Here is a 25380-nt window from a genome sequence, read left to right as displayed (position 1 = left end):
GTTTAATCATTAGGATCTTAAGCTATGCAACAAACCAATGCCTTTTTCTGGGTTTAAGAATCTTAAACGTCAACCAGCATTAAACACCCCAATGTGTGGTAGCACTGGGGTTAGGACATGGTGGGAGCAGCGAAGGAGCTTGAAGGAAGCCGGGGTTGTTGCATCCAAAAAAGGACACCGTGCTTGCCTGTCTTCTCCTGGTATATAAAACAAAAACTCCTTTGAGCACATATGCCCCAACACTCTTGCTGGCAAGAGTGATGCAATCTCCACCACAGAGCTAAGAAAGCTCAGGTAAAAGATGAAGCTTAATGGAGCCAGGAGCAACTTTTATGAACCAACTTTGCACAGGGATTTTTTTTTTTTAAAGAAGTCAACATTCTTAGATGTTTACAGCAATGTTTTAAGGGGGGGGGATGATGAATACTTGGGATTTTTGCATTTGTACTAATGCCACAAATGTGCAATTATATTCCGCAAAGGATAATTGAGTCTGTCTTGCTGAGTTTTAACCAAAGGTCTGCATGCAAAGTGACATCCTTTGAAGAATAACCATATGCAGTAAGTTTATTAATTTGTCACCATTGAACCACTACCAAAACCCCAATACACTTTCCAGGATTTCTCAGGAACACATAAGCCATTAATTCACCGGCACCAGCTAACAAATTACTCATTACTTAAATGTAGACATATATAAATGTGCAACTCACACTACCCCTAATATTTAGGCTGGGGTTCCTTTCCAAAGGCTACCCAACACATCTAAAACTATTACACTATTTGCTGACTCTCTGCAACTCTCATCGGAACCGTGCTCTTCAGATCTTGCCTTGCAGATTTGCTATGTGCTGTGATGAACATGATCTTTTTCAGCAACTAAGGCATCTGGCTTCTACAGCTCTAAGAGAAGCACCAACTGCAATTTTGAAGCCAAAACCTTAATAACAAGCTTGAGAGAAACGACAGGCAATGCCCACCAGCTTCTTAGAACCGTAAGAACAATAACTGGCAGTTCTTTGTGCCGTTATCACCAAGAGATGAAATTATAAAGAGAAGCCCACAGTACCTGATCGGTAACAGGGATAGACTCCCATCGCCGCTTCAGCAAGAGCAAAGGTCGCCGCTTCATGATTCCCAGTTTTGCTCAAGAAGGCTCTTCCTCAGAATAATTTCAAACCAGCAGCAAAAAATATTATTCCCAATCCTTACGTTGCATCGCTCAAGTCGACTTCAAGGATCCCAAAGTTTTGTGTTTGCAAAGGTGTTGCAAGGAAGCCGTGGGGGAAATGGTGGATTTGTTTGTTTGTTTGGTCCAAACTCTTCCCAGTTTTGCATGTCTTGATCTCTCTATAGGAAGCAGCCACAGGAGAGATAGTGGGGTGGAGGGGGGGAAAAACAACCCAGCAGCATTCGATGATGAATTACCTCATAGACGCATGAAGTAGGTAGACAACACCACCAGACACACTCAATCTGAAAATAGCTGTTGCTTAGGAACTGGAAGGGTAAATTGCAGCACCTCAGCTATATATAATTGAGAGCTTTTACATTTAATGTGAATTAAAACACACCGGACCAGTGTGCCTGCCTGCCTGCCTGCCTCACTCCTTCCCTCCCTCTCCCTCTCTCTATATGAGCATCATCTCATGGAAGTCTGCAAAAGGAAGGACTGCCTGTTCCCAGAAGACCAGGGGTTATGCCTCAACACCCACTCAACAAACCAACAGCACCAGAACTGTATCAGCAGCTAAATCCTGTCCATATGGCATCCTCAATAAACTGGCGTCTTTTTTCTATCTCTCACTTTCCCTTAAAGAAAAAAAAGCAATGCTTTCCAAGTCTCCCACAGAAGGGGAAACGGCTTAGGAGTAGAGCATTACACAAAAGAACCAATGGAAAGGTGTACACTTTTGCAGGAAGCACACCTGTACAGGTGAAGATCTGTGTGCCTGCAAGCAAAGTGTGTGATGAAAAGTTTTAGATTTCCAACAGAGGCAGCCTTGCTGGCCAGAAGTCATAATGCCAATATCAGAGTGGAACTGTACAAATCTTGGGTGCGACCGCATTTGGAATACTGGGTATAGTTGTGGTTGCCTCACCTCAAAAAGTGGAAAAGGGACATGAAGCTACCTCTCCCCGCTCAATGAGGAAAGGTTCCAGCATTTGGGACTTTTCAGTTTAGAGAAAACACAAAAGGTGATATGACAGAAGTTTAGAAAATGATGAATGGCACTGAGAAAGTGGATAAAGGATTTTATCCTTCTCTCGTCACACACTGGACCTCCAATGAAGTGGGATGGTGGAAGATGCAGGGCACCTGAACAGGGCAGGTTCATCTATGGAACAATTGACAGTTGAGGTGGATAATGAAGTGGCTGTGCAATTGAGTTTCCTTGTGCACAAGCTCAACCCACATTGATCATGCTGTTACGAAAGGGTGGAGTAGAGTTGTGAAGCAGGGAGTCAACAAAGCCAAAGAGGTCCAAACAGTTCTGCAGTAAACATTGGCCTATCCAAAGACACACAATATATCACCCATGAAATGCCAACTGGGTCTTAAGATCTGGCCCTTAGCCTTCCCCATGATTAAAAAAAACTGGCACAGAAGGCTGATTAGATCAGTAGCAGCAGAGGAAGAACAGCTGTTGGTGCTTAATTTCTCAGAAATGGCCCCACCAATCCTCTGGCCTCATACAACCTCCTTCAGCCTCTGAGACTCAAACTGGGCCTTGAGTATGATCAGGCCTTCTATAACATCAGGTGTCAATTGTGCTCTTTAGGGCTCTTGAAGATACAGCCGTGCCTTTCTATCCTGTATAAGATGCATCTGCTCCTCAAAGTCCTGGCTGGTGCCCAACCTGCAAACCAAGCTTCAAGCAACACAAGCCAAAGTCTCAGCTTGAGCTTAAGACCAGACTACCAGCATCTCAGCAAACTCCCCAGAAAAAGAGTAAGCTCTGTTTTTCCAATAACTGTTATCACAGTCAGCCCAGAGAGCCAGATCCTGAGAGTGATGAGAAAGTTGATTTATGCCACTGGTCCTCACCTGAGCAGTTCCTGCCCCATATATGGGTAACAACTAGGGATTGGCAAATCTGTCCATTTTGGTTTCTTGCATTTCATCTCTCTCTCTCCCTTTTCTTTGTCTCGAGGTCATTTCACATTAATTTGCAATTCCTCCCCCGTTTTTAAATTCACATGAAATTTCATCAGCATTTAAGTCCACATTGATCCCAATATATGCACATCTTTACATGCAATCATGCCTAGCATACACATTTTTGCAGAGTAATTTCCCTAATATAATTGTGAATATGCTATTTTCACAAACATGCATTTTAATGCACACTTTATGTACTTTTCTGTACAGATTATGTGACTGTAGAACTTCATGGCAAAATTCAGAGAAGTGCGAATTTTGGAGAATGGCTGTCTTTCTGTTCCCTTGTTGTTTTCGAAAGTGCAAAATAGGTAAATTGGCCTTTAAATGCAAACTGGATGAGATTTTTCTTCCATCTCAAGTCACATCCCTACCAAAGGTGGATGAAAGGCGCCAGTGTTCTATTTTGCTTTGGTTACGCCCCCCAACCTTGTTCTTTCTTCAAAGAAGAGTTGAAGAAAGGCTGATAGAGGCCAACAAATGGAAACCCAAAGGATAAAGATGACATACATGCTATAAGTGAGTCTCACATTCTGGGTTGGAAGTAAAGGTCCTATGTCTCAAAAAGCTGAAGACCACAGGTCTAATTTCATGGTAGATTAACCCAGCCTTGTGAAGTCCGAATTATTTCTCCTTGGGCACATCTTCAAGATTACTTAAATCTTTAACTTAATACTCAAAATTATTTAATATAGGTGATATATCCTATGAAACATATTAACTCAAGAGACAAATTTCCCACTTGTTTTGGTTTGAGGAAGAAGATTTCAACAGTACGACCATTCTGCAGTCCATGGTAAATCTCACAGCAGTCAGCATCATGGGGGAAAGTTCAGAAAATGGAAGAACTCAACACCTCTCTCTCTTCTCTTCCCTTCCTCCTTTCCTGACTCTCCCATCAACCCTTCTTTCCATTTTCCTCTGCTCTCCTCCTTGAGGGCTTCTCCTTCCATAAGTACTGGAGTTATTCTTTTAAAACAACCAAGTTCATTTGAACTTTACAAACCTGAGGAGTTTTTCACTGATCACGAAACAGACAAGCATAACATTAGTCTTTATAGTACTCTTTATTTTATTTTAAAAACTAAACCTAGCAACTCTTCAATCACATAGTAGTTGGAGATGGACCACACTTCTTTATATGCAGATGATTCAAATAAATATGGAATTGGCAAACCTGATTGTGTGACAAATCCCCAAAATCTGTTGCGTTTCCATGGCAGCAAAGCCAAACAAATAAATACAAATAAAATAAAAGCACACAGTATGTCGGCGTTATAATTCTGCTCAGTGTTGTGGCCGAAAATATGTTTATATTTCCTTGGGAATAAGATTCCATTCTTCAGCTCTCATTCCCAGTGTCTGTCCTTTCAAAAACTAATCAAGGTATGCAGAAAACAAGGAGAAGCTGGTTCAACCATTGGGCAATATGTCCTGTTCCCACACTCCCAGTGGCCAAAGTATAATAGATTATCTCTCTCTCTCTCTCTCTCTCTCTTTCATCTTGTGTTAACCAGATGTCTCCAAGATCCCTGCGCTGTTCTAGATCCATTCTCTCTCCTTTCTCTATATGCTTCTCTTTCACTTGACACTTGCCAATTCTCCACTGTGGGCTACCACCTCTTTCCCCTAAGAGCCCCTCACTCTTGTAACACCCTTTCATGTGACTTCTAACTCTTCCTTTGCTTTTACATTAAAATACTTTCTTAAAAACATACATGTCTTCTGGTCATGTGCAAAAACAAAGCAATTTCGGAAGATGCCGATGGATATTATACAAGAAAATGGAATGTACTACTTTTTAACAAACCTACATACACACACACACACACACACACACATATATATATATATATAATGGGGTGAATATGAATTAATAAATAAGCAATAATGCCTTGTATCCAATGGTAGTCCTACTCAGAGTAGACCCAGTGAAGTTAATAGACACAACTTAAGATTCATTAATGCCAAGTATAATTTAGTTGGGCAGAACCCATTATCCATATCTGTCTGTATTATAGGACAAACAGCCCAGTCCTATGGATGTTAATGCAATGGTCCCAGTGAGTTCAACAGGACTTAGTCCCAAGTAAGCGTTTTTAGGATTACAGCCTTACAGCACAATCCTAACCATGTATATTCAGAAGTAATCCCATTGAATTCAATGGTGCTGGCTCCCAGGAAGGCTGGGCTAGGGTTGCACAGCACAAACATATGCTAATATTGCAAAGCAACACTCAAATGCAACAGCAGATGTCACCAAGAAGTCAACAGCCTTAAACAATTGAAACATCCGTGATGACACTTCGTTATTGATTAATTAAAAGCGTGTGGTTCTAGCTCCTCAGACTAAAAACATAAAAGCAGCACTGTTTTCACCAAGAGATGCATGAGAAACATACAAAGTATTTCCGATATAAATAAGAGGGATACATGCAAAGCAAATACGCAAAACCCGCCATCTAAAGGCTTAAAGATGGTCACGTTTAGAAAGCTTTGAAATTATTCCATTCAAATAAATTAAAACTGGTAATTTGACACCACGTATATAGCTTTGAGGAGAAGTCTAACCAGCTGATTGGCCAATAGTTAGGTAGATAATTCATCCCTGTATCCTTTCTTATACACATTGGGAAAATGACAGTCATTTTCCATGCAGAGGACATTTGGTCTGTGTTGTTTATGGTGGTAAATAAATATCCAGCCAGGATAGGTATCCACCATTCTATATATTCCCTGTAGAGCTCAAGTGGATCTACAGTCATACCTCGGGTTACAGGCGCTTCGGGTTGTGCGATTTCGGGTAGCGCACCGTGCTGAACCCGGAAGTACTGGAATGGGTTACTTCCGGGTTTCGGCGCTTGCGCATATGCAGAAGTGCTAAATTGCATTTGCGCAAGCGCAGAAGAGCCAAATCGCAACCTGTGCGTGCGCAGCCACGGCGCTGTGGATGCTGCGGGTTGTGAACAAGCTTCCTGCACGGATCACGTTCGCAACCTGAGCATCCACTGTATATATTCTGCAGGAGCTTTATCTGATTTCAGGAAGGAAATAAGGACCGATATCTCATTACAGGTCACCATTCAGATAGGTTTGCCCAGATTGACCACCAAATATATTGGAGAAATATTTAACCCAACGTAGACTCACATTCCCAAACAACCACATTCCCCAACCCTCCTATTACACCAGCTGTAGGAAAACCTTGCAAAAACTCACCTGAGATCCTCTGGGTCCTCGTTTGTGATCCCAATCAGAATGTCCCATGATCTGCAGAAACATAAAGGAGAGATTACCATTAATATGATCACAAAATCATAGCGTTGGAAAGGACAGCAAGAGTCATCTAGTCTAACCCCCTACAATGCAGGAATCGTTCACCCAATGTGGGGCTCAAACCGATGACCTTGAGAATTAATAACAGTCTCCTGTTCAACAAACCTACCTAGGTATTAGGAGCTTTAGAAGAAGAATAAAAAAGAGAGATCTCTGCCCCAAGGAGCTTGCAATTTTTGGGAAAGGGGATTTGCAATTAGTTTATGGTGAAATAAAAGGGACCGATGAACTTTCCCCATGCTTGCTAATAGTAAAAAAAAATGAATGTTACAGCATCAATGTTTATGTTTTATTATTTTGTTTTAAGCCAGATTGAACATTTTATATAAAGAGGGATTATATATATTAAAAAATCAAAAACCATTCAAATGCCACCTAACATTAAAAAAAGAGTAAAGCAGTTTACAATACACGCTCATTAAAATCAACACAATAACCTATTATGAATAAATATGGCAGAATCCATAAAATCAATACATCAAACAATGAATAAAAATGGCAAAATCCGTAGCTGAGTAAAAAGCAGCAAGTCAATCTAACAGGCCCGAAAGATCTCATTATGGTGATGTGCTTCTGGTGTTATATCATTTCTGAGGGGAGGTGGTTTTCAAAGAGTGGGCACCGCAACAGAAAAGACCCTCCCCCTAACCACAGCGCTATCAGAAATAATAAATATTTACTGCGTTAAAGGAAAATGTTATGAAAATGATTTATAGATGGTACATCACACCCGTGAAACTGGTTACAGACGCTTCAGGTTACAGACTCCGCTAACCCAGAAATAGTACCTTGGGTTAAGAACAGATGAGATGAGAACAGAAATCGCACGGTGGCAGCAGCAGGAGGCCCCATTAGCTAAAGTGGTGCTTCAGGTTAAGAACAGTTTCAGATTAAGAATGGACCTCCATAATGAATTAAGTTCTTAACCCGAGGTACCACTGTACTGTATTGGCTCTGTTTTGAACTCTCCGCCCCCTCACCTCTCCCAGAAAGCAACAGTGACCCACCTGCCTGAAAAATATCATGGCAGCTGCATCCCATCTGGTGAGCAGCTTCGGATAAATAATTCTTAAAGTCAATTACTCAAGTTTTTTTCTCTTTTTTCTTTCAAAAACTGCCTTTACAAATGGCGTTTTGGTGTGCAACAAGAAACACTGAATTCTAGTGCAGGTAAGCTTCTTGCAAATTACCAAATGAAAATATAAAATGAAACAAGTTGCAGGAGTTTTAACCACCAATGCAGCACTTCTGGTCCACAACCTGGTGTCCAGAACTTACTAATGAACTGCGCTGGCACCAAGCACATTTCAAATTCCTACTTCGATGATCAACCCACAAGCAAACTGCTTATGTAAAGCATCCAGCTGTGTGATCTGAGTCTACCTTGTCAACGCTGCATGTTTAACATTGCCACAATCTGACCGAGAGGCATTTTTGCCTTAATGCAGAGATTTCGCAAATTGGAAGACCATCCTTCTTTGACATTTTGTGAAGGTTGCAATCAAGAGACTCCCAGATGAAGTCATTCCAATTGTGCATCATCCTTAACAAACGGCTTAATACTGTCCGTCCAACTCTCAAAGGAGACACAAGGGGTTCAATCGAAGGACTGTTTTGTAGATTGTCATAAGCAAACATTACACAGACGCAGCAAAAGCGCTTTGTGGTCGCCATCCATACAAGCACACTGAGATTTCTGCATGTGAAAATCAACACAACTACCAACAAGGCTGCCCCACACTTTTTGTTAGCTATCCAAAAGACATTTTAACTGAAGAAATTACTCTGGATGGACATCAAATAGTTACATTTTCTCTAATATACATCTCTCTGTGTTACTTTCATTAATCTGTGTATTTTTTTTTTAATGTACACTTTACCCTAGTCTATGTATTCTTTTGCTAATTACTTGGCTGAAGAACTGCCTTGCAAAATTCAGAGGAGTGTGAATTTAGGTTGGTTATGTTCTGGTTCTGGAAGCATTTCGAAAAATCAATACAACTCTATATTTTGTGGTCTTATATTTTGATTTTTACTATGAACCACCCTGAGACCTCTGGGTATAGACAAATGACGTGCGCTCCCAGGAGTGAAGTCAAACAACTGCATTAGCAGCACTCACATGGGCACTGTGTATGGAGGTCCTGGGCTGCCCGGATGAGAAGACCCCTCTCTCAGCCTCGCTGATGTAGTCCAAAGGAAAACAGAGCAATACACTTGGCACCAGGAGTTGCTGGAAGGAGGCGTACAAGGTGCCATCCAGCCATCTTAGCATGGAATCTCTAAATAAAGGGAAAGACTTTCGGTTGAGGATCGCAGAGACCCTCTGCTAGTCACCGCAGACAATGCTGAGCTGAATGGGCCAATGGGCTTAGTGCACCTGGAAACAAAAAGTTTGACACTTTTGCTTTGGAACTGGAATATTTTGGAGTCCAGAGACTCCATCACAGTTTTGTGAATAAGATACACCCACAGATTTCTTCTCGGGTTACAGGAAAAAGTACACTGCCATGCATTCCACTAACAACATATGCACTTATATTATTTATTATTACTTAATGTATATATTGCTAAATGCCCACATACCTCCTATGTGGCTAAACACTAAACAAATTCTGGTACCCATTTCCCAGAGATAGCTATCTCTTTTAATAATCAAATTTGGTTTCTCACCAACCCCTTATGAGAGGAGCATTCCTGTACTCTTTGTTCTTGCAAAAGAACAAGTCCCCCCTCCTTTGTTTTGTCCTGAGACCATCTCCCTCCGCTCTCACAACATCACTCTAAAGTTTGTTTCCTGAATTTGGAACACATTTCCCAACCTAGAAAAAAAATAAAACTTTTAAAAGCCCATTGAGAACAATGCTGCTGCTGCTGACGCCAGCAATAAACTTGGCACAGAGTCTCTTGCTCAAAACCATCATAATAACTCATAGTAGCAAACTATAGCACCCATATGTCTTCCATTTCTCCCCCCCTCCCCCGGAAGAATCATGTCTTTTGTGAAATCTGGCATAGCCATCGCCTTTTGTGGCTGCAAAGCAAACAGTGCAAAACACTGGGGTTTAGCCACACCCTCAGAATATAATCTGTTATCGCCAATCACAAAATTAACGCAGTAGGGCAAACCCAAAGGTGTGAGACGGAATTCCGGAAACCAATGTATTATATATGAGAGGCTGATATCTTTCTTTCGGAATTAAACCCATGTCCAAACTTTAACACAGAAAAACTTTACTTGCAGAAACTTATAACAGAATTAAAGCCTAATAATTACAACCACATGCTTCTCCAAGCATGGGTTTTTAGTCTCGTCTTCTAACTTCCAAGCGACTATATTTTCCCCTCTTTCCAGAGCTGAGCACTCAGCCTTCTATATCTCAGTTAGGCCATGCCTTGCAGTTCCTATGAGAGATTCCCACTTTTCCTTTCTCCTGCAGTTTGGCTCTCTTTCTTCCAAGCAGAGAAGAAACACCCCAACACTCTATTCAATTTAGCAGTGTTCATGGTGGATTCTAAAACACAGGAATCTTGCTGCACATAAAATGGAGTCTCTTCTTCACTAAATACCTCCCATGTGAGCCTTCAAATGTGCAGGAGCTCACTCAGTAAAGTAGTCTTTATGCAATCCGACCAGAACTGTCTACTGCAACTGATATCGCTTCCCTAAGACCTTGGCTCTTTCCATTAAAATGTTCAGCCGGAAGGTATATTCACGGCAGATGTGGTAGGGTTTGCACCCAGTCAACTGGCTGGTCAATTGACCAATGTATTATTGTCATCATTATTGGACCAAATTATGTCAGAATGCAGTTTGCTTTAAAGGTAAAGGTAAAGGGACCCCTGACCATTAGGTCCAGTCATGGCCGACTCTGGGGATGCGGTGCTCATCTCGCTTTATTGGCCAAGGGAGCCAGCGTACAGCTTCCGGGTCATGTGGCCAGCATGACTAAGCCGCTTCTAGCAAACCAGAGCAGCGCACGGAAACACTGTTTACCTTCCTGCCAGAGTGGTACCTATTTGTCTACTTGCACTTTGACGTGCTTTTGAACTGCTAGGTTGGCAGGAGCAGGGGCCGAGCAACAGGAGCTCACCCCGTCGCAGGGATTCAAAACACCGACCTTGTGATCGGCAAGTCCTAGGCTCTGTGGTTTAACCCACGGTGCCACCCGTGTCCCACACAGTTTGCTTTACTTTTATTTAAATATTATTTATTTACTAGTTACCTAAAAGGTCTCTTAACGTAATCCTAAAATTTTAAAAAGTAAATACATTAATTTAAAATTCATTAGGCTACCTTTATGTGTAAAACACACCAAATGCAGCTTACACAAACATTGTGTAACTTTATTCATTTTTATGCACTATAACAGGGTTGCTTGTGGAATTCAAACTGTGTGAATTCTGATGCATCTACACCTCTTGAACTAATGCGAAAATTGGAACAAACGCTAAAATCTGGGAGTTAAGTTCCACTGAATTCAATGGGACTTACTTCTGAGTAGATATGCATAGGATTGAGTGGTTACTGACGGCATTAACACTTCCTGAATGTTTCGGTGCAATTATTGACTTAAAAATGTGTTGCTGGTTTTTAAAGTGTTTATTTGGAGAGAAAACATATATAGATTAGGCATTTTAGGATAAAATAGATTTTGGAATACATATTTAAATACAATGCCTGTGCTACTGGGTTTTTTATTTTAAAAAAATATGTCCACATATGTGAACATATGTGAAATTGACAGGGTCCAGTTTGTCCGATGCTTACTGAATTTTTGAGCAGGGAAACCTAATAATTCAGGCATGAACGTTAAAGCAAGCTGAATGTTCAAAATGCTACATGAACAACCCAAATTAAAAACAAATAGCATCAAGTTGTAGTTGAAGATGAGGAACAATATATTTTGAGGGGGGAAGAATCCCTCTCCATCCGGAGGGTTGTTATTTTTAAGAATCTGGGATACAGCAGCAACGTATAAGCTAACTTTCTACATCAAATCAACAGAAATTATAATGTACGAAAGCAAATTTGTTGATCGATGGGTGATTTCTATTTCCATGTGGAATGAGGAATTTGGTGATGATGTGAGACCATATTCATTGTTTTCTTTAGTCTAATAAGATGAGATCAAATCCATGTTCCCGCCCTTGGTTTAATGATTTTTACTCTTCTGGTTTTTTTTATTATTATCTAAAGTTTTCAATTAAAAGAAAAGCAATAATAATAATAATAATTAGGAACAAAGATCAGGCACATGAGAAAAGGCTCTGGTTGGGTCCAGCAGTTCATGAGAAACAGCATAAACAAGAAATGCAAGCATTTGTATGCTTCATGGTGAAGAAATTGTCTCCAGCTCCGAACTGTGATCTTGGTTCCAAAGAAAGTCAAGGGATGAGATCATATTTGGTGCTGGAAGAGACGGGAACAGGGAGGGGAGAGGGGAGAGGAAGAGAAGACTACATATTTTAGGACTTTTCTCATGGCAGCATATGACCTTTTTATCCTATTTCCAAGACGTAAACTGTGTTTGACTTCAGTAGGAATCCGAGTTCCTGTGCGCGGGGGTGAGAGACACCAAGAAACATTTGGAGGAAGGCATGAGCTGTCGGCAGTAAACTGTTTGAAGGGGATGTGCTACACTGATTGCTCAACCCATTGCTTGCAAACAAAAAACAAAAAAAACCCACATGCGTGCGCACTGAACTATGCATGCTTTAAATAGTCTGGATGATCGACAGAGCACTAGCAGAGCCTAGTGAATTACCTGTCAAGCGTATCTGTCCTAGGATATTTCTTTAATCCCAGTTTTCTGTATGGGACCCACGTTTCATCCTTCTAGCCTATATCTGCATTGCTTCCCGAGTTTGGTACCCCCAATTTCTTCTTATCTCCATTCCTCCAGCTTTCTGTTTTACCAGGGACGCCCAGAGGGCTGCAGTCGGGCCCCAGGCATAATGTAATAATAACAAACAAACAACTAAATATAATTAATGGAGGAGGGATGAAAGGCATATTAATTCTTACCAAGCTCAAGTGTATCAAAAGTGTGTGTGTGTGTGTGTGTGTGCCAGTAATCATAAGAGGCTAAAAAAATGACATTTCCAGATGTTGCAGTTGGGCATTGCTAAGTGTTTACTGAGCTTCAAAACAGTCAGCAGAGACGCCCCCACTCAGCATCATTTTCATTCATGATGTGTAAAGGTTACGAAGTGCTGAAGCATTCAGCACCAATTAGAGATATTCATTTGTGGCACTTGTGACAGCAAGAGTGAGGGAAAACACTGAGGGAAAACTGTGGCACTTTGGTCCCATTCCTGAATTTGAGAAAGTTGTCTGACGCCCACGAAAACGCTGGGCTGAGCAAACCCCACTAGTCTTGTCCTCACGTCCAATAAGTAATTAATTAATTAATAATAATAATACCCCGCCCATCCGGATGGGTTTCCCTAGCCACTCTGGGTGGCTCCCAACACATTAAAAACAGAATAAAACTTCAAATATTAAAAACTTCCCTAAACAAAAAGAATCTAGACCAAAACAATTCTTCATCCCCATAGGCATGCTGTCTCCAACGTGGAACAAAGTCTACTGCAGAACTCTTAGATCAGTATTGTAGGACTGCATGGATGGCAAAACGTAAAAACCAAGTCTCTTCACTGCCCACTGCATGTTATTTTCAAATCAATGAAGACTTGGTATTTTCTTTCATTCATTAGAATTCATTCATTAGACTTCAGAACATGAGAACAGGCCTTTTCTGCAGTGGCTTCCCGTCTGTAGAATGCTCTCCCCAGAGAGGCTCACCTGGCACAATCATTACATATCTTTAGGTGCCAGGTGAAAACATTCCTCTTTAACGAGGCTTTCGGCCATTAAATACGGTAATCTAAGGGCTGTCAAATGATGAAATATGCTTTTATTATTATGCTGTGTAAATTATGTTCCTAATGTGGTACACCACCCCAGGATCTTTGGATAAAGGGTGGTATATAAATTGAATCAATAAATCATCATCATCATCATCAGAGCCCATCTAGTCCAGCATCAAGGGAAGTAATAGTGCCACTGTATTCTGCTCTGGTCAGACCTCACCTGGAGTACTGTGTCCAGTTCTGGGCACCACAGTTCAAGAAGGACACTGACAAACTGGAACGTGTCCAGAGGAGGGCAACCAAAATGGTCAAAGGCCTGGAAACGATGCCTTATGAGGAACGGCTAAGGGAGCTGGGCATGTTTAGCCTGGAGAAGAGGAGGTTAAGGGGGGATATGATAGCCATGTTCAAATATATAAAAGGATGTCACATAGAGGAGGGAGAAAGGTTGTTTTCTGCTGCTCCAGAGAAGCGGACACGGAGCAATGGATCCAAACTACAAGAAAGAAGATTCCACCTAAACATTAGGAAGAACTTCCTGACAGTAAGAGCTGTTCGACAGTGGAATTTGCTGCCAAGGAGTGTGGTGGAGTCTCCTTCTTTGGAGGTCTTTAAGCAGAGGCTTGACAACCATATGTCAGGAGTGCTCTGATGGTGTTTCCTGCTTGGCAGGGGGTTGGACTCGATGGCCCTTGTGGTCTCTTCCAACTCTATGATTCTATGATTCTATCCTGTTCTCACAGTGACCAGCAAGATGCCTGTGAGAAACCCTCAAGGAGGACCTGAGTACAAGAGCACTCTCCTTTCCTGACATTCAAAAGCAGGGCAGAGCATTCTGTGTCCAGGGCAGCTGTCTACCAGCTCCATCTGGTACGCAGGCTGAGACCCTACCTGTGTGTGGACTGTCTTGCCAGAGTGGTGCATGCTCTGGTTATCTCCCGCTTGGACTACTGCAATGTGCTCTATGTGGGGCTACCTTTGAAGGCGATCCGGAAACTACAACTAATCCAGAATGCGGCAGCTAAACTGGTGACTGGGAGTGGCCGCCAAGTCCACATAACACATAACACCGGTCTTGAAAGACCTTCATTGGCTCCCAGTACATTTACGAGCACAATTCAAAGTGTTGGTGCTGACCTTTAAAGCCCTCAATGGCCTCGGCTCAATATACCTGAAGTAGCGTCTCCACCCCCATCGTTCTGCCCGGACACTGAGGTCCAGCTCTGAGGGCCTTCTGGCGGTTCCCTCCCTGGGAGAAGTGAGGCTGCTGGGAACCAGGCAGAGGGCCTTCTCATAGTGGTGCCCGCCCTGTGGAACGCCCTCCCACCAGATGTCAAGGAAATAAACAACTATCTGATTTTTAGAAGACATCTGAAAGCAGCCCTGTTTAGGGAAGTTTTTAATGACTGATATTTTAATGTATTTTTAATCTTTTGTTGGAAGCCTCCCAGAGTGGCTGGGGAAACCCAGTCAGATGGGCGGGGTATAAATAATAATATATCATCATCATCATCACTGTTGTGACTGGTAGCCATCGATAGCCTTGCCCTCCATGAACCTGTCTAATCCTCTTGTTAAACCATCCAAGTTGATGCCCGTCACTGTGGCTGCAAGTTTCGTGGTTTGACTACGTGCCCTGTGATGCGAGACTTTCTTTTACCTGTCCTGATAAAAGGAGTTGCCCATCATCAGTTAGCACCTGGTAGCAGGTACGCAGCTCACCTGGTCACACTATGGTGAGAAACACTGCATTTCTATTTAAAACATGGCAACCATTTCTAAATATGCATTTGCACATATAAAATAGCCTATTCACAGTTTATGCAAACATGTGCCCTCTGTTTTGTGGTTTAGACTTGCTTGGAGTCATTGGGGTCTCAGGCAGATAATGCTCTTTTCCCATCGTCTCCTACCTGAGATTTAACTGGGGATGCCAGGTATCAAACTTGAGACCTCCTGCACCGCAAAGTACGTGTCATGCTACTGAGCTACGGCTCATCATTTGCTATTTCCCATCCTGAATGGAGGAACCATCCTGCTACAAGCCCTAACGTTTAACGGCTGCCTGCTAGCTCGCTTTAAACCCTCAATGTCAAATCTCACAGTACATTCAGTTCAAACATGCCCTTGGGGGTATTCCCTGCTAAGTACTTGCTATTTTGGTCCACTCACTTTCAAGTTCAACCAGCAAATACTGCATCACTCTTGGGGACGGGGACAAGCTCGCCTCTCCTCCGTTCAATCTCAATCAAAACGACCAAACTAATTAGCACTCTGCACAGAGAAGCATCTGGCTGCGAGTAGCATTGACCAGAGCAAAAGTGCATCCCCTGAAACACAGCTAATAAAATCGGTCCCGTGATTCGCCTCTAGTGTGACACATCGCTTTTTCGTTTTCTTGAGCAGAGAAGCCCAGCCTTCCAATTCCATGGGCTACACAAAAGCCCTGTGACTCAGAGGGATTTCTGATTGTGCTGAGCCTGTACATTAGGGGTGAAGAAACTCATGCCCGGGGAGCAAATGCAACACCTCTCTCTGCTCAATGGGCATCTTCCTATACCTCAGCCACAACCCCTCTAGCCAGCCTTGCTTTGCACCCTCCTGGCTCAAATACCCCTTTGATCCTTTGTTTCATAATGGCTCTTGCTTGTCTGGATGGAGAACAGAGAGTGTGAGCCTGTGTGGAAACCAGCCTACTGCACCAAGGTAAATTGCACTGGTTGCTGTGTCCACTTTTGTCTCTGGCCCCTTCCTCCACTGGCATGCGGCCCCCGGAAAACTGTCCAGAAGAGAACACAGCTCATTGGCTAAAAACGTTGTAGGAGATCTTCCCTCCAAATTCCCAGCTGCACGTTGACTTCCACACTCTGGAATAAGAGCCTGTGCACGCTATGTTCAATCTGCTCAAGCAGATTGGGAGGCCATGTGTGCAGAGATCAGAGCTACACAAGCTGGAATTTGTGCATGTAGCCACACATTTCAGTGTAAGGTCAAAGCGGGGCCGGCCCTACCATTAGGCAGAAGGTGAGGAAAGGTGGCTTTCACAGGTGACATACGTCAGGGTGTGGGAAGCAGCAGTGTTAGAAACTCAGATATATAAGCTAGATGCCAAATGGCTCCTTAAACCAGGGTTATAGTTGCCCAAATGGAATGTCTAGTTGCCATTTTGGGGCCAGACGGCTGTCACATTTTTCAATATGACCTTTTGGTTCCTTAAATTCATTCTGATGGTCCAGATAAAATATAACTTGACTGAATTCTACAGGATGTGTTGTTTCCCAGGCATGCGCCTCCATTTGGTGCCCCTGGTGAATTTCAATGCTGGCAGTGAGGTGTTTGAAAACAGAGGTGTGTGTGCCACACAAAAGCCTGCCCTGCAACTCCTAAGCTGGCCTGGCGGGGGGTGTTCTTCCATCCCCACTGCAGCTGCCTGGGTGGTCAGATCCTGTATGTGGAAGGGAGAAGATGGTGAGACCGTGTCCTCCTTGCAGGCAACCAACTGCCTTGGGGCAGCTCTGACGGTCTTCATACAGGCTGGGAGGTAGGACAGATGTACAAAAGGGTGGGAACTGCACTCTCAACGCCCACAATGCATAGGCTGAACGCATGCAAAATTGTGTGTCATCCGCAGTGACTAAAATGTGTGTCATCTGCAAGGATAATAATCATTTGCTGCACAAATCTATCTCTAACCAACAGAAGAAAAAAAAGATAATCTGTGCATGCTTCCTATAAGGAGTCATGGTTGTTCTTACTGAGAACAAATTCAAAACAGCTATGTTTGCTTCCTGAGGGGAGCAGATTCAAAGAACTGCGCCCTGGTCCCTCTTGTAGCAGGCAGTAATATATCTGGGATGGGGAAGCTGAGGTCCTCATGGCGATGAAGATAATAATGAACAGAAAAGCTATCACCCCTAACCAGTGGCTGGAGACCCAAGTTTGGGAAATTGTGCTCTAGACAATGAAAATCCCACCCGCAACCAGTGTCTGTTCTGGAGTGCCCCTATCTGGTTGTTTTGCCCTTGGAGGCATTGCGTGCCAAGCCCTTGTGACCCACAGTTCCCTAGTGGATAATAAACACATGGACACAAGTATTTAGGTTTATGGGTTCAAATAGGCGACAACTTAATTGGTTACAGACGTGAGCAGTTTGGCTTAGGCATTGGGTGAAGCCAGGCTATATCTTGACTCCCGCCCGTCTACAGGGAGTCCATCTAAGGGTAAACCACCAATAGGGGGAGCCCTATGACTTACATCAAATAGGGGCACCCCGAGGGGTCACCACTGGGGTTGTGGAATTACCCTAGCCAACGCCCGGGCATCGGACATAATCCACACCCCTGGATTCCTTTAACAGGATATCCTTAATGAGGATGGGCAGGCGGAGGCTACAACCTCCCTTCCATCCAAACAAAGGCTTACCCAATGCCTAACCTCACAAAGTTGTGACAATTGCAACAACGCAGCCGAAAAACAAATGGCTGGTGCCACTTTGCCAAATTCTACCCAGCCCCAACAGGGGACACGGGTGGCGCTGTGGGTTAAAGCCTCAGCGCCTAGGGCTTGCCGATCGAAAGGTTGGCGGTTCGAATCCCCGCGGCGGGGTGCGCTCCCGTTGTTCGGTCCCAGCGCCTGCCAACCTAGCAGTTCGAAAGCACCCCTGGGTGCAAGTAGATAAATAGGGACCGCTTACTAGCGGGAAGGTAAACGGCGTTTCCGTGTGTGGCTCTGGCTCGCCAGAGCAGCGATGTCACGCTGGCCACGTGACCCGGAAGTGTCTCCAGACAGCGCTGGCCCCCGGCCTCTTGAGTGAGATGGGCGCACAACCCTAGAGTCTGTCAAGACTGGCCCGTACGGGCAGGGGTATCTTTACCTTTACCCAGCCCCAACAATATGGCAATCAACATTTGTCCACAGCAAAGTTGTGTCATAGACATACCTCCCACCGGCACTGATTGGTCACTGGGGCCACCCATGGGCAGGTCCCCACCCAGTGCCAGTGACGTAACCTGAACAGTGATGTGGAGGGTGCCGATCCCTGCCCCCCGCCAGATCACTGCAGGGGCCTGGATGCCTGGCCACAACGCCGCCCACCTGGAAAAGGTGAGCAGACCTGCCAGACACACTCTGCCGCTAGTCCCCACAGTGACATTTAAACCTGGTTGAATGTTCCAGAAATAAACAGAGCTAGGAGGATTTCTTGGTACTGATACCAAATGGAAAGTGTGGACGGGAGATCAAATGCCAGAAACGCCCACCTCCAGCAGAATCTTTTCACTTGCTCATTTACACATCAGCAAACCGCCCTGACAATCTACCAAGTTAGGTGTCCGCAGGGACACAATTCACACCAAGCTGTTTCTCTTCCAAGAACATTTGTTACCACCACGTGGATTCCAGCTCAGCTGAACTGCACACAGCTCCTTCAATATCAAGAGGCAAATGTCAGGAGAGCAAATACTAGATATGCACCCAGGGAATCAACAAATCAACACCCTCCCCACTCCCTTCCTAGAATTAAGATGAAGTAGGCAAGTGAAGACTGCTGTCAAACAAATTAACAACAGACTACAGGCTTGGAGCCAATGATCCGCGCTGGAAACCAACATGCGATTTGCCACCTCTGCAGCTTTTGGTCATGACACCTCTGTCTATTTCCCTTTCAGATACCTTGCTCCAGCTTTCCGCACTACCCACCCTCCTATTTATTCACTTAGGTAATATGTACGCTGCTCCAAACCTCTGCTGCCTTGCAAGGACATCTTCAGAGAAGAAAAGGCTCAGGAATAAACCCTACACAAATCCAGAGTTGAGTCCCTAAGACAGTTGGATGGCACCCTGTACGCCTCCTTCTGGCAACTCCTGAAGCCCATTTATTGCCAAACCTTTGACACCTGGGAAATTGTTATTGTTGTCTTAGCTAGCTGACAGTACGCTTGTTCAGACACTGCACTGAACACAGGCGCAAGTGCTTGTGTGAAAGAGTGTACACTTGTTGGTTTGCACAACTATTGTGTTCAGAGGTGCAAAGAATGTACACTCGTTGAATGTTACTATGAGTAACTGTGTACAGCTCAACGAGTGGTGTATCAACTTTGTATACTCGCTGAATGCTATTTGTGGACACCCATCTATTAACCTTGTTATCCATTAAGAAAACATCTCAGGCTTTATCACAGGGAGGCTTCGAAGAAATGGCCACTGTCTCCCCCAAGGAGAAATTGGAATCTCAAGAACTTTCTGCTGTCCATACAGAACATGGAAACAGGTGGATCAGTGGAACAGAACATGGACACAGCTGTCTTCTGGCAGCACAAATCAGAGATGGGGAGGGAAGAGGACTTACTTCAAGGGGCTAGAAGTGCAGAATACTCTGATACGACTGCAACCAAAACACCTAGAATGGTCCTTCTCGACAGACACAGGACCCTAGGGAGATGCCTTCTACTGAGTCAGACCACTGGTCTATTTAGCTCAGTATTGTCAGCAGTTCTTCAGAGTTTCAGGTATGGGGCATTCCCAGTCTTTCCTGGAGATTCCAGGGATTGAAGCTAGGACTTGTTGCATGCACAGCAGATGCTCTATCTCTGAGCTACAGCCCTTCCCATGATGGTATTTTTATTCCGGGATGCTGCATGCAGGTTTCTGCAGCATCCACATAAAAATACACTGCAACATTTTGTTGCAGGCTCAACCTCCCTCCCACTCCCTCTGTGTGTGAGAGAGAAAGACAGTGCACACACATCAACATGCAAAAACACGTTCCTTAGTATTTCTGAATCTGGCGGCAGCAGAATTCCAAAAAACTTCCACCAACGTTTCCACTTCCCATTTTTAAAAACTGCAGAGTGGTCACACCAGTAAGCAGGAATGCCTGGGTAGACCGCTCCATTTTGCTTCCTGAAGCACTACTGTTCTGCAGTGGCGTCCAAACAGAGGGCAGCCTCTTAATGCAAACAGGATGCCTTTGGGATGGCGAGAGCAGAAGGGGGGGGGGTGAAATTCAACAGGGCTGCCTTCAGTGCACCCACATCCAAGATAAATATTGAAAGTTTCCCTTCCTCCCAGATGTCAGGCATTCAGATGTCCCACCACTCTTGTTACCCAATTAGAAGGTTTAATTAAGGAGACATATTTTCAGTCAACCCAGAAGTTCCACCCAAACCCTAAAGTGAGGATTATAAGAGAGTTCAATCAACTCTGGCTACGCAATTATTGGCTGCAGCTTGCAGCTTTCAGTCCTGAACCATTAAAACGCCACTGGAAAGGTTACTAATAGAGGGGTTATTATAACCACGTCGGTCAAAAGAACTTGATTCTCTCAAAATTCAGAACCCCCAAACCCTGTGGAACTAAGAGTGCGCATCCACAGTCACGCACATCACATATTATTTCAGTTTTCATTTCCCTCCCTTCACCAGTACTGTTCTTCGGGCAGTGGTAGCCAGTGTGGTGCCATTCAGATATTGCTGGACTACAAACATCAAATCAGGCAAAAGGTCTGTTTAGCTTAGCACTGTCCACACCAGAGGTGGGCAATCTTTTTTTTCTTTTTTCTGTTGAGAGCTGTGTCTCCTTAAAATAATCTGTTAAGTGGGCTGCATGCCAGTGCTGGGCGGAGCCAAAGTCATGGATGGGTGGAGTCAGAACCAACAATGGAAGGAGTCAAATACATAATTGTTCCGGATTAGCTAATTTGGAATAGAGGGTGTTCTGATTCAACTTGCACCATGACTCCTGCCTCAGATTAGTGTTCACAAACACATGAAGCTCAACTCAGAAATGAGCCCAGCTGCATTTGAGAGGGTTACCCTCAGATAAGTATATAGAGGATTGTGGGGGGTACAACTACTTTTCAACTGGTGACTCCAAGCTTCTGCCACCCCATCACCCATATCCAGGTAAATCCACCGGGAGTTGGTGGGTCCCCACCAAAGAGCACTAGCAGAGGGGTTGTGTAATACAACTAAATCATGGGTAGGCGAACTAAGGCCTGGGGGCGGATCCAGCCCAATTGCCTTCTAAATCCAGCCCTTGGAAGGTCCGGGAATCAACATGAGTAGAATGTGTCCTTTTATTTTAAATGCATCTCTGGGTTATTTGTGGGCATGGGAATTCGTTCATCCCCCCCCAAAAAAATATAGTCTGGCCCCCCACAAGGTCTGAGGGACAGTGGAGCGGCCCCCTGCTGAAAAAGTTTGCTGACCCCTGATTACTAGATTGTAGGGCGGGAGCCACCTTTGGTGATCATAGCTGGACTTTTTACTTAATGGTTCATTTACTAACAACATGACCATTCAGCAAGTCTTCTGCTTTTACCTTCCTACAAGGAAAATTAATTAATTAAACTCACCAGGCACTTGCTACCTAAAAGATCTCCTGGCGACTTGCTACCTAAAAGATCTCCTGGCGACTTGCATAAATGCATTACACCATAGGGAGGGAAATAATGCAAAACAATAATGTTTTCATTGAACACCTACAATTTGCCACATGAATTTAGCAAGCCTTCCACACCTGATGAGAAATCTTTGGAATGAAGAGTGGGATAAAGTTGACCTCAACCTTTGGTAGATGATACGATGATCCCACCTCCTACCTACTTCCAGTAGCATCAGACCTGCTCCCATAGAGGATGCTATTAATGCAACCACAAGGGTGGAGCTGGTGACCTTGGTTCCTTCCCTGCAGTTAGGTCTGCCTCCCTTCCAGCTGAGCGCATGTGGGGAAGACCCTTGTGATTAGGCTCATGCGTCGCATTCCCATCCCATCCCAATGCACCCTGCAAAGAAGGATCGCAGTCCATAGAAATGTCAGGATAATGTCTCCAGGAGGCTGGCTCACCCAGTAGTTATCTACCCCCAGTGGAAAGTTACCAACGGGTAATCAAGCAAGTTGCTATTTATAAGTTGGATTTACTAATGATTTTTTATATATAGATATATATATAGATCATCTTCAGGGAGAGAAGCTTCACACACACACACTTTAGGTCAGAAAGAACTAACAGAAGCATTGTGCTTGGGCAGGTGGGCTAGTAAAATCTGTTTGTGGGCAAACACTTAGCCGCATTGACCCTGAACAACCTTCCCGTGTGATTTTCCATAGCAAAACCACTGGCCTCAATGCACGCTAAGACACTCCGTAAACGTACAGTCTGGTTCACAAACCACCGGGGCTCTGGAGCATTTGGTTCCCAGCCCAGCAGAGGGACTTGCACAATGGCTTCTTTCGTCATGAGGCGATTTTGCATCTGTCTCACGGGCAGGGAGGGGCCCATGTGCGGAAACCCGGTGGACCAGACGCTCAGCATAAGCACAAGCAGAGGTTCTGCATTGTAAAAGAAGGTTTAACAAAATCGAACCGGCCGTTCTATTTCTCTCCCACACCCATCCCAGCAACGTGTCCCAAGAAACATCCACTACAGACAACCAACTCTCGGCTACAGCAGCACAGTCTAATTTTATAAGAGACTATAAAAACGCTTTGCAAATGTGTATTTCTGGATCTTCTGGCCGAATGACAAATCTAGATATAAGCAAATTTGTCCATTTCTCAGTTTCTCATTTTTCCTAAACTTCAGTTCAGTTCTCCACATCGGGTTGCTTTATTTCGTTTTATTTTATTTGAAGTCCTGAAAATTCATTGGCATTTCGGTGCGAATTTTTCATAATCTGGACATTTTGGGAAAGAGCTTTACCCGAATATAATGCACTTCCCCCTAACATATGTATTTTATGTATCAGCCTGAGGAAGATTCCTGGCTTCTCCCCCACCCATCTCTCCCAGCATTTCTCATCTCCCCAAGTCCTCCTTGTCAGGCCACCACCTCCCGGAAGTAACCTCCCCACAATGTGCATATCAAAAAGTAGACCTGGTGTCAGAGGTAGGAACAGAGAAGGGGTGGGGTTCTCCACCTTTTTCTGCAGAACAGAGCATCATGACTTAAAGAGTGGTGACCAAATCCTAAAGTCAAAACACACCAAGTAACTTACACTGAACTAGACCTTGGTTCACTGAGCTCAGTACAGTGGTACCTCAGGTGAAGAACTTAATTCGTTCTGGAGGTCCGTTCTTAACCTGAAACTGTTCTTAACCTGAAGCACCACTGCCGCCGCCGGAGCACAATTTCTGTTCTCATCCTGAAGCAAAGTTCTTAACCCGAGGTACTATTTCTGGGTTAGCGGAGTCTGTAACCTGAAGCGTATGTACCCTGAAGCGTATGTAACCCGAGGTACCACTGTACTGTCTACACTGCAGCTATGCAGAGTTTAAGACATGAAGTCTGTTATGTACTGAAGTTCTCACTCTGGGCCAGCAGGGGGGAAACTGTAGATAGTTTTCACTCAGGTCCACATATGCAAATAAGGGATTGAAAGTGACGTTCAGTGATTGGATAGTTACAGAAAGTGTTACAGTTGCGTTGTAGTGGAGCTCTATATATGCAGGCTGGCTGAACCCTTCAGTTCAGTTCTGTTCTGGCTTGTGAATAAACAAGAGCTGTTTGAAGAATCGCTGTGTTGTCTGATATGTTCACCCACAACTTAATGAAGCCTTCTTCCCAGAGATGCCAGGGATTAAATCTGGGACGTTCTGCATGCAAAGCTGATGTTCTGCCCTTCCCCAAGTTCTTATGTAGCAGGAGAGGAGGTCTTAAAAAACCCTTGTCTTCCCTAGTGCTGCTACGGAAAAATAGAGAAAGTGGGTTGGTGAGTAAGGACTCTTTTTGTACTTTTTGAGCCTTCTGCATCAAGCCAGGAAACAAACTCGGTGCACTGAAGATTTTCTGGGAATGGCTGCAAAGAGAGGTGTGCTTAGGTTCACCACTGTGGGGGGGGAAGGAACTTCCAACCTGCCTGTATTGATCCTGGTCGTAATGGACCAAGCCTGCTCCTGCTTGCAAAGCCCCAACCTGAGCTTTTCTGCCTGGGGTGGATGGGAAGGAATGTTGAGAGCTGGCGTTTATAGATGCAGATAAGCCACTAGAATATTCTGACAAATGGGCAAACTTTCCTGAAAGCAAGATTCTGTGCCCAGAAAGCCAGATGCCACGATCTGAGTACAATATTCAAAACAAGTCAATTTGCATATATTTTTGGTTTTGTGGGCTGAATTTATGTTGCTTCTGATAGTGCTGGGACAGGCCCTCATGCCGTGCTCCCTGTCTGCTTGGACACAGCTCTTGATTTCCAAGGTTCCTCCAGGTATCGCCACACAGTTTCCAATTTGTCTTTGCAGCCTTAAGAGCTGGTTTGCTTGTTGACACAGAAGCCAAGATCCACCCAATGGCAACCTATAAGCTTCTAATAACCAAACTCTGAAACATACACACACAACCCTGGCTATTGTTTCTGAATTATTGGAGATTGGGGTGCAGGATCCTTGACACACTTGCCCTGTGGATTGCTCTCCTGTCAATCACTTGATGGCACAAGTGTAAACAAATCAAACCACACACTCAAAGGCGCAGCGTTTTGCAAGGAAATAGCAAACACAGAAGCACTGGCAACGAGGACTTTGCAGGGGCCTCTGAACAGCTGATTGCTGGCCACTGCATACCTTCCCTTTGGCCCACTGCCACACGCACAATATTATATGTTGTCTGTCAGCACACTTGACATCACAGATGATGTCCAGTGTAGGGCAGGTGGGTGTGACTTGGCCCCGTGGGCCAAATGGGAAGTTCTAGCTACACTTGCAGGACAGACCATCAGCGATGTAGACACAGCCTGTGACAAAAGGGGACATCTTTCCGAACTGCAAAAAAAGCATTCATGCTTTCTCTGCCCCTCCCCTCCCCCCAACTTGAACACATGCGGCAAACTGTGGCTCGAGTTATGTAAGCTAATGTGTGAAGGATCTTGGATTTTCTACCTTGGGCATGGGGCTCAGTGGCCTTCTGCTTCCTTCCAGCATGATGATTCCAACCATCTGTGCTGTGGGCACATGGCACAGCAGAACAGAAGCGCTCAGTGGGAGGGTGCAACAAACGTGTGTATTTTTAA

General features: G+C 44.3%; 1 protein-coding gene across 3 annotated transcripts in view; it reads right to left on the bottom strand.

Annotated features, from left to right (window-relative positions):
* PDE3A (phosphodiesterase 3A) overlaps positions 1-25380 on the bottom strand; it is a 276633-nt gene that overhangs the window by 82802 nt on the left and 168451 nt on the right. For 2 of the 3 annotated variants that reach the window (XR_014502600.1, XM_083401870.1), the window contains exon 2: positions 6383-6433. The exons of the other annotated variant lie outside the window; for it this stretch is intronic. Coding sequence is in view for 1 of the 2 variants with exons in the window: in XM_083401870.1 (XP_083257996.1) it covers positions 6383-6433 (51 nt within the window). In the remaining variant the exon portion in view is untranslated. The remainder of the gene's footprint in view (positions 1-6382; positions 6434-25380) is intronic. 3 annotated transcript variants of the gene reach the window in all.

Source organism: Podarcis tiliguerta, assembly GCF_965153285.1.
Source record: "Podarcis tiliguerta genome assembly, chromosome: 10".
NCBI lineage: Eukaryota > Metazoa > Chordata > Lepidosauria > Squamata > Lacertidae > Podarcis > Podarcis tiliguerta.
This window is presented reverse-complemented; position numbering and strand designations above follow the sequence as displayed.